At 45.0% G+C, this 10479-nt stretch overlaps 1 protein-coding gene across 1 annotated transcript; it reads left to right on the plus strand.

Annotated features, from left to right (window-relative positions):
* The first annotated feature begins 1162 nt into the window (after nt 1-1162).
* LOC138681428 (uncharacterized) lies at nt 1163-3603 on the plus strand. The gene is made up of 2 exons (XM_069768935.1): nt 1163-2321; nt 2803-3603. The coding sequence occupies exons 1-2, from the start codon at nt 1878-1880 to the stop codon at nt 3601-3603; spliced, it is 1245 nt and encodes a 414-aa protein (XP_069625036.1). The 5' UTR covers nt 1163-1877.
* Nucleotides 3604-10479: the final 6876 nt, after the last annotated feature.

Below are 10479 nucleotides of genomic sequence, written 5' to 3' on the forward strand. Positions count from 1 at the left end.
TTTGTAGTTGTGATTCTTCACTTTCAGTATTTTGTTCTTCATTAACTTCTACTTCTTTCTCATCAGATATTTCTTCAGTTGTGTCATTATTGGTTTTCTCATTTTTTGTTTCAACTGAAATCATAATGTCTTCATTCAAATCTTCAATGAATGTCACACTGTTACTCACCGTAACTCTGTCTGTTTTGGGATCTAGGATTCTGTATCCTTTGCAATTTTCACTATATCCAACAAATATTCCTTCCATGGATCTGTTTTGAAGTTTGGAACGTTTTTCTGTTGGAATGAATATGAAAACTTTACATCCAAAAACTTTTAAATGATTGACACTTGGTTTCATACCTTGCCACAGTTCATATGGAGTTTTCGTCAGTTTTCTGGAAAAAAGTCTGTTCTGTAGATAAGTAGTTGTCATTGCTGCCTCACCCCAATATTTCTCTGGTAGTTTGGAATCTGTCAGCATACATCTTATCATCTCTGTTAGAGTTCTGTTTTTCCTTTCTGCTACTCCATTTTGTTCAGGTGTGTATGGAACAGTTTTCTGGTGTTCTATCCCATTTTGTCTTAAGTAGTCTTCTATTCTGTGACTTGTAAATTCACCTCCATTATCACTTCTGATGACAATTGGCTTCCTTTGAAATTTGTTATTTGATCTTGTTACATAGTCTACAAGTTTATCAAAAACTTCACTTTTGTTTTTAATTAAGTATGTGACTGTGTATCTTGAGTAATCGTCTATAAAAGTCAACATGTATCTATTGCCTCCTGATGTAGTCACTTTCATGGGTCCACATACGTCAGTATGCACCAAATCAAGTGGTCTTTCGCTTTTCATCTCACTTTCTTTTGGAATAGATATCCTTGTGGCTTTGGATTTTATACAACAATCACATCTTATGGTAATTGAGCAATCTGATATCGTTAAATCTTTTGTCAATTTTTTTCTCTGTAGTTCCCTTATACTGTCAGGGTGTCTATGTCCTAGACGTCTATGCCACATGTGAATACAGTTTTTGTGATCATGTGTACATACCTTCATCTGTTCCTTTGGTGTGTCAAAATGATATAATTGTTCATCTGCCTTGACTTTGGTTATCACCTTTTTTCCTGCAATAATTGCACACTCATTGTCTTTGAATTTCACTGTAAGGGTACCGTCACACAGTGCAATTTTGATCGCTACGACGGCACGATTTGTGACGTTCGAGCGATATAGGTACGATATCGCAGTGTGTGACACGCTCCTGCGATCAGGGACCCCGCTGTGAATCGTACGTCGTAGCACATCGTTTGAAACTTTCTTTCGTCGTCTAGTGTCCCGCTGTGGCGGCATGATCGCATGGTGTAACAAAGGTGTGCACGATATTGTATACGATGTAAAGGGCGGAGGAGCTGGCTACGTAGGAGCGCTGAATTCTCCACCTCCCGTGTGCTGATTGGGCGGTACAATACTGTGCGCTCATTCGACAAAGGACTATTGTTCCCAGCGGATAAAACCGGAGCTCTCGAGCGCGCTATTCATTTCTCTCTGTAGCACGTGCTGTAAACAGAACTCCTAAATTCGCTGGATTCCCTGGACTTTTAACTACTAGACTTTTACCGCAAAAGGTATGTATAACGCTACAGCGTAGCATATGTTGCGCTTCAACGGGGATAAACGCTGGAGTGTGGTCGATTGTTCCTTTGAGTAGGGTAGGCCTGAGAACCTCAGGTACACAGCTGTAGCGTGGCCCAATTAATTAATCCTTTTACAGATCGAGATGGTTGACTGCCCCATTTAATACCAGTAGTAACATATATAGTTATTAGATCAATGGTCAGAACATTGTTTTTTAAGCACGTGTATTTATTGTACGTTTGTTTTCTTTTTAGGAACTATGCTCACTTCCGATGAGAGTTCTGTTGTTGCTGCTGCCCTGGTGTTTGAGGCAGCACGTCTCCAAGAGGAGAGACGTCCTAAACGAAAACGTCGCATGTGGACCCGGAGCTGGCTGCAGAAAAGATCCACATTGTCACACATGGGTCTCATAAGAGAGTTACGTGACAATAACCCTCATGATTTCCGAAACTACCTTCGGATGTCCGAGGAATCCTTCAAAATAATACTGTCTGCTGTTACGCCACTCATACAAAGGTGTGATACGCCGATGCGTGCAGCCGTGCCCATGGAGGAAAGGTTGGCGGTGACACTGCGGTTCCTGGCAACAGGAAGGTCTCTTCAGGATTTGCAGTTTTCCGCCGCTGTTTCCAGACCTTTCCTGAGCGTTGTGATTCCGGAGACATGCGAGGCCATTGTGCAGAGCTTAAGGCATTATATGGAGGTACTACTATATTTTTTTTGGCTGCTGTGTTATGTCGATATATTATACTAGCTATTGAACCCGTTCTACGCCCTGATGGCGAGCATTTCTATTGGTATATGTTCTACATCCTATCATGTGCTGCTCCCATCCTGCGCCCCCATTCAGACATGTGCTGCTGTGATCCTGCGCCTCCATTCTGACATGTGCTGCTACCATTTTGCGTCTCCATTCTGATATGTGCTGCTCCAACCCTGCGCCACCCTTCTTTTATTTGCTGCTCCCAACGTAATTTTATTGATTATATAATTTAGATATATTGTTTAGCACCCCCTCTGAGTCACCGAAGCCATCTGAAAAAATGGCTGCCTGCATACTCAGGGTTGTTGACTTTGTTATACTAATCCATACTGCGCCTCAATCACTGTAGGATGTCCACATGAGAGTGTATGTGCATAATATATTTGACCTAATTTGTACATGTTTCCTTCTCATCTTGCAGTTTCCCAAGACGGCGGATGACTGGAAGAGGATTGCTTCCGATTTTGATGAGCTGTGGCAGTTTCCAAACTGCGGTGGTGCATTAGATGGAAAGTATGTGCGCATCACGCAACCAGCCAACTCTGGATCCTTTTTTTTCAACTACAAAGGATATTTCAGTGTGATCCTCATGGCCCTTGTCAATGCGAACTATGAGTTTGTCGATGTGGATGTTGGCATGAATGGTCGAGTCTCCGACGGTGGTGTTTTTGAACACACTTCATTTGGGGAAAGCTTGAGGAACAATGAACTGCTGTTGCCACTAAATGAAGACACAAAAGCAAACCTAAATTTTGTCTTCATCGCTGATGAAGCTTTCCCTCTTCATCCACATTTGCTGAAGCCATTTGCACAGAGAACACTCACACCGGAGCGCAGAATCTTTAATTACCGGTTGTCGAGGGCCCGTCGTGTGGTTGAAAATGCCTTTGGGATTATGGCAAATCGGTTTAGAGTGTTCCACACAGCTATCAACTTGAAGCTGCCGTCTATAGACTTTGTGGTTTTGGCATGCTGTGTGCTCCATAATTTCCTGAGACGTCATGATACGAGCTCCTATTCTCCTCCTTCGTTTATTGATGCAGTGGACGCAAGAACCGGAGATATTGTGCCCGGGGAATGGCGTACACAACCTGATAATTTTACAGCTCTTCAAGCACTTGGATCTGGCAGACAGGCAGACGATGCAAGGGACTGTCGCGAAAAATACTGTCAGTACTTTAATGGTTCTGGAGCTGTACCCTGGCAGGATCGCGCCGTATAAAAAAATATATTTTTTTTGCTTTGCTGTCATATAAACCTCTCTAAATAACTTTAAATGTGATGCCTATAAAATGGTGCTGTTAACCCTTATAGCTTGGTAAACATTAAAGAAAGAATGCGAAGATTTTTGGTTTTTTTTGTAACAATTTCTTGGTTTTAAATTATTAAACAACAAAATATAACATAAACCCCCCCCAAAAAAAATTATCTCCTTCCACGGCCCAAGAGGTGTCGCAGCGTCACGCCCTGCTGCTCTACTTGAGTCTGGAGGAGCGCTGCTGTCTGCTGCAGGAGCGCTGCTGTCCGCTCCAGGCGCAATTGTCTCGCCAGGAGCTCTCTTACGGTGGGCGGTTCTGTGGATAGAAGAGGTTGGAGAACCAACGTTGATTCCGCTGAAAATACATCTCGACCTCTGGGGCAGGACCAAATTTTGTGTGTTGTAAATTTCTATTTGGTCTGGCACCACAGGGCGATGTAAATTTTATTAAATTTTACAGTTTTAGTTGTCTATTGTGACATCCAGCAGAAAACCACTCGTATTATCTTGATACTTACGGAGAAGGGACGCCGGTTCCTCATTGCCAGAACCAGAGCTGCTAATTTCCCACCCCAGCGATCTGGCCACTGCTGCAGCACCTTAAAGGAAATAATAACAGATCTGGTTAACTATGGAACACGCCGTTGGGAAGCGCTCGCTGTTTTGGTCACTTACGTATGTTATGTTCTGGGGAGAATGCCGCCGACCCGGGGGAGGAAGAGGAGTGTCGGAAGGGAGGTGTTGAGGGTGGTGTAGGGGTGCGAGGCCGTCTGCTGTCTGGTGGTGGCGTGGTAGGCCGCTGGGTCATTACTGCGTCTGTAATGTATTCAAATATTTCCGCTACCCTCTTATGTCCCGTATGCAGTTGAAAAACTGTAATCTATGATTGTTAACTTACGTGACGTCATGGACTGTGGGCTCCCGCTGGTGGTGGATGCTGTGGTGCTGCTGGCAATGGCAGGTACCTGTTGCCGTCGCTGTCTCTCTACACATAAAGTTAACAAACGCAATCTTTAAAAACACATGTAGAGTGCTGCAGATCAAAGCTAACAATATACTGAAACATAAAATTTATATCACACTTCACAGGGGTGCGAGGGTGCATGGTCGCAACAGATGGTGGAGGCGTGGTAGGCCGCTGGGTCATTATTGCGTCTGTAATGTCTTCAAATATTTCAGCTACCCTGTTATGTCTCGTGTGATGTTAAAAAAAATGCAATCAATGATTGTGAACTTACGTGATGTCCCGGACTGTGGGCTCCCACTGGTTTGTGAAGATGGGGTACTGGTGGCAATGGTGGGTCTCACTTGCCGCCGCTGTCTCTCTACACCTAAAGTAAAGAATCACAATGTTTACACACAAATGTTGAGTGCTGCAGATCAAAGCTTACAATATACTCAAACATAAAATAGAGATCACACTTTACAGGGGTGCGATACTCAGACATGTATGTGGGCTCTGGTGTTCAATGGTCTTCCTGTCTTTGGAAAACGTATTATTTCATCAGTAGGCCAACCTCCTCCGTTAATATTTTTGGGAAATTGAGAAACTAAAACTAATGGACATCATAATAATTTCAAGATGGTGGTTGAGATTAGGGAACCCGACAAGTTTTCTCACGGACAACGCATATTCTGCTTGGAAAATAACTAAATTTTACAAAAACGGGGCATGTGTTTTAATGCATTTGAGGTCACGTTGGCGACCATGAGCGCAAGCCTCCCTCCCAAACCCCCCCCCCCTCCTGACAGCGTGCATCTCCCAATCCCCCAATACTAGTACTTGCCTCGCCTTGCCTCCGCACGCAACTCAGCAAACATTTGTGGCGTTTTATAGCGGAGGTCAGCCCATTTTTTACGCAGCTGAAGCTGACTGCGGCAGACGCCAAACCTCCTCTCCATCATTCTGGCTATGTGGCCAAGCACTTCCCGCTTGTGGATGTGTGGGTGGGCAGGGCGGCTCTCCAGACCCTCATAATCCAGGGCATCCATCTGTCTAATAAAAAAAAGGAGCTCTGGCTGCCCCAGAGGAGCAGAACGCATTCTCGCCGCCATTTTAGATGGAATGACCCTGAACAGCAACGCCCAGAGGAGGAGCTGTACTCCGCCGTCCTGCCGCCAGATCGGCATCGCAATAGCGTTGCCGTTTATGGACAGCGTCACATTTGTGACGGCTGAGCGGTACGGAATGAACGCACATAGTAAATGCCGTTCGAAGGATGGTTATTTAACGCCGGAGCGTCACGTAATGTACGCTCGTGGTCTATGACGGCGTGATGACGTTACAGCGTTCCGGCGTGCCTGCGCTAGCTTGTTTTGGTTCCCTGACATCCTGATAATGGCTGCCAGTCGCCGTGATCCTCCTATGGGCATCCCAGAGCTCAAGTTCCTTATTGGAACAATGGATCGGATGCAGTACGAGACAACTGGGCTGGTGCTGCACCGCAACCAGCACAAGGATGAAGTTGTCCGTGTGGTGTCTGAGGGCCTCAGGAAGCGGTTTGGGATAACTCGCAGCAAGGCCCAGATTGTGAAAAAATGGGGCGATCTCAAGTCCAAAAGCCCAGAGCGCCTGCAGGAGCTTCGCAAGGAGATTCGCAGAGGTCAGTACGCAGGTACCCAAAAGTATGTGGCACAGCTATGGGGCAGTTTGAACGTTGCAGAGCCACTATGTGGCACAGCTATGGGACAGTTTGAACGTTGCAGAGCCACTATGTGGCACAGCTATGGGACAGTTTGAACGTTGCAGAGCCACTATGTGGCACAGCTATGGGACAGTTTGAACGTTGCAGAGCCACTATGTGCCACAGCTATGGGGCAGTATGAACGTTGCAGAGCCACTATGAGGCACAGCTATGGGACAGTTTGAACGTTGCAGAGCCACTATGTGCCACAGCTATGGGGCAGTATGAACGTTGCAGAGCCACTATGTGCCACAGCTTGAACGTTGCAGAGCCACTATGTGGCACAGCTATGGGACAGTTTGAACGTTGCAGAGCCACTATGTGGCACAGCTATGGGGCAGTATGAACGTTGCAGAGCCACTATGAGGCACAGCTATGGGACAGTTTGAACGTTGCAGAGCCACTATGTGCCACAGCTATGGGGCAGTATGAACGTTTTAAGTCCTTTTGCTGTTAAACGTTTCACAGATAATAATCCGCCTTCCAATTTTGGAACATACAACACATCTTGTACAAGTATCTTTGAATCTTGTCCGAACTTGTTTGAACAATTTAGCATACCTTGTCCGATACCTTCTGCGGTTATTTTGCTTCCATCTGCGAGATAAATGGCTTCTTTCTTATCTAAATCAAGATCAGTAAAGAAATTCTTGTCACTTGTCATATGACTCGTTGCTCCTGAATCAATAAACCAACCAAGTGATGATTTCTTGTCTGTTACTTTAAATGTGCCATTCCAATTATTCTCACATGAATCGGAAATTGTGTTTTTTACTTTCTCTGTATGCTTTTTATGTTGTAATTTTTGTTGTTCTGCTTTCCATATGGTACAGTCTTTCTTTAAATGACCTTTTTTCTTACATCTGAAGCATTCTCTTGTCTCTTTATTATAGGGTTTTTTGAATTCTGTAGCTTTAAGAGCGTTTTCACTGTCCTTTTCAGTAGAAGAATCATTTCTTTGTTCTTTTCTTCTCTGATATTCATCTATTAGTCTTGTTTTCACAAAATCTAATGTAATGTCAGTTTCTGGTCTCGTCTCAAGGGCATTTATCAAGGCTGTATACGAATCTGGTAAACTGCACAACAATATAGCTGCTACATGACTTTCTTTAATATCTTCACCAATAGATCTTAGCTGTGATATCACTTCCATCATTGAGAATATGTGCTTCTGCATATCGTCATTTGCACTCAATCTCATACTGTACAGCTTTCTTAATAAAAACAACTTGTGATTCAAGCTAGGTCTTTCATACAGTTTTCTTAATGCTTCCCACATTCCCTTAGCTGTTTCTTCATTTCTTATATGTATTAATTGAGCATCATCCACTAATAAGCTAATGGTGGCTCTAGCTTTTATATCCTTCTTATCCCATGTCTGATTATCTTGATCTGGTCTTGCTGTAACAATTACTTCCCATAGATCATCCTTAGATAACAACATCTCTACTTTGAATTTCCATAACTGATAATTTTCACTATTCAGTTTAGCTACTGTAAATTTCAGTTCTGTGTTACTCATCATCTTTATATAGTCTTACTTGTTTAGAGAGTTGTACTGAAGATATTCTCCTGTATGTCCTGTGAATTCTCTGCAATTATATCCAGCTCCTGGGATGCTGAATTCCTCTGTCACTCTGTATCTGGATTTAGTTCCTTCTGTTTACAGAGCTTATCTGTGTGCTCCATTATCTGGGCTATAAATCAGGATCCTTCTGCCTGAGCTTGTAGTGCAGACCTGTAGTGTCTGGGGTGCCTGGAGTTATCTGGAGTGCCTGGGATTATCTGGGGTTATCTGGGGTGCCTGGGCCCATAACCTGTTGCAGAGTGCGTCTTCTTGCAGTCACCGCTGTACTTAGGAAAGCTTCAATCAGCAAGATATCTTGAGTAAACAGTATTTACTTCATACTGGATAAACATGAGATACAATTCAGTGTCACACAGTCCGTGCACTGAAGACAACACATTCATGAAGAAAAGCAAAACCGAAAGTAAGAAAACAACCAACCACTGAGAGCTTCCCTCCCCACATTACAGCAAGTATATAACTTTACACACTATCGCCATCTGCTGTCTGGTTAGTATAAAGTCCTCCTTTCACTTATAATAAGTCCCAATCTGTTGCATATGCCAACAACTCCTACTATTGATGCTGAATATGCAGCAATATGCAGCATCAATAGTAATGTTAAAAATAATTAAAAAATGGTTATATACTTACCCTCTGACATCCCGATCTCCTCGGCGCTGCACACGGCGGTCTGGTTCCAAAGATGCTGTGCGAGAAGGACCTGCTCGCACAGCAACCCTGTGACCGGACGGCCGCGTGCAGCGCTGGGAGGTGAGTTTATCATTATTTTTTATTTTAATTCTTTTTTTTTTTACACAAATACGGCTCCCAGGGCCTGGAGGTGAGTCTCCTCTCCTCCACCCCGGGTACTATCCGCACATGATCCGATCCGCTTACTTCCCGCATGGTGGGCACAGCGGATCAATGCATTCCTATGTGTGCAGAATCGCCGCGAAGAAGTGACATGCTGTGGATTGTAAACCGCTGCGTTTCCGCGCGTTTTTTTCCGCAGCATGTGCACAGCTTTTTCGGTTTCCCATAGGTTTACATTGAACTGTAAACTCATGGAAAACTACTGCGGATCTGCAGCAAAATCCGCACCGTGTGCCTTAAATTGCCACTCCTGCGGTGAAATAACAAAAAATGCTGCAGTGATGCTTTAAATGTAATGCAGCTAATGGCTTACCCAGCTGGTAAGTATAATATGCCCCCTACCTCCCCTTCCCAGAGAACAACTATTACATGTGATGGAGTGCGTATAGTCTCTTAACAAAACCGTATAATAATCAGCCCCTCAGTGTTGTTGCCCCTCACCCACCTTAGACCTCACAATACCCTTGTCTTCTCACATTCACCCCCCAGTGCCCTGTCCCCCTCCCCCACCTAAGCCCCCACAACACCGCCATCCTCTCACATTTACCCCCCAGGGACTATGACATGCCTATCAATTTAATGCATTTTATCCCCACTTACCAATGACTTGTGCAGCAGGACCAGGAAGTATCTGAGTGAAATGTAGGTGGGCACTAGGACCCAGCGTGCTGCCCTGAGCCAATCCCAGCATGCACAGAGGGAAGAAACCTGCAGCCTGGGAGAAGCTCCTGAGGTCAGCACAATACAGTGCAGGAGAGAGATTCTGCAACTGTCCACTGTGCTCCCAGCCTGCAGAATCTCCGTCAGACAGGGAAGCAGGCATTTTACTGCTCTCCTCCTGTGCTGTATTGTGCCTCATCACGGAAGTGGCAGTGCCGGCTCCCAGTGGGCCCCTTCAAGTGACAGGGCCCGGGGCGATGACCCCCTCTGCCCCCCAGTAGCTTCGCTACTGCTCCTGGGGATTAAGGCGGACAGGTAACTTGCAGTTCGGCTGTCCTGCCGGTTTCTGAAGTAAGTCGTAGAGTCCTTACAACCTCGGTGGTCCGGCAACCGGTTATCTGTGCCTCAGATGGAGTGTTGTGAATTCTGCTGATAAGCTCCCTCCTGTGGTCATGAATGGTACTTCGGCTGGTTCTGTCCATGGGCTTCCTCTGGTGGTTGTGAGTGGGGCTGCGGCTTCTGAGTTTCCTTCCACAGGTGACGAGGTTAATTCGTTAGCTGGCTGCTCTATTTAACTCCACTTAGATCATTGCTCCATGCCACCTGTCAATGTTCCAGTATTGGTCTAGTTCGCTCCTGGATCGTTCTTGTGACCTGTCTTCCCAGCAGAAGCTAAGTTCCTGCTTACTTTTCTCTGTTTGCTATTTTTTCTGTCCAGCTTGCTATTTTGATTTTTGTCTTGCTTGCTGGAAGCTCTGGGACGCAGAGGGAGCGCCTCCGCACTGTGAGTCGGTGCGGAGGGTCTTTTTGCGCCATCTGCGTGGTCTTTTTGTAGTTTTTTGTGCTGACCGCAAAGTTACCTTTCCTATCCTCTGTCTGTTCAGTAAGTCGGGCCTCACTTTGCTAAATCTATTTCATCTCTGTGTTTGTAATTTTCATCTTAACTCACAGTCATTATATGTGGGGGGCTGCCTGTTCCTTGGGGAATTTCTCTGAGGCAAGGTAGGCTTTATTTTTCTATCTTTAGGGCTAGCTAGTTCCTTAGGCTGTGAC

The sequence above is a fragment of the Ranitomeya imitator genome, chromosome 1 (genome assembly GCF_032444005.1).
Source record: "Ranitomeya imitator isolate aRanImi1 chromosome 1, aRanImi1.pri, whole genome shotgun sequence".
NCBI classification, from domain to species: Eukaryota; Metazoa; Chordata; class Amphibia; order Anura; family Dendrobatidae; genus Ranitomeya; species Ranitomeya imitator.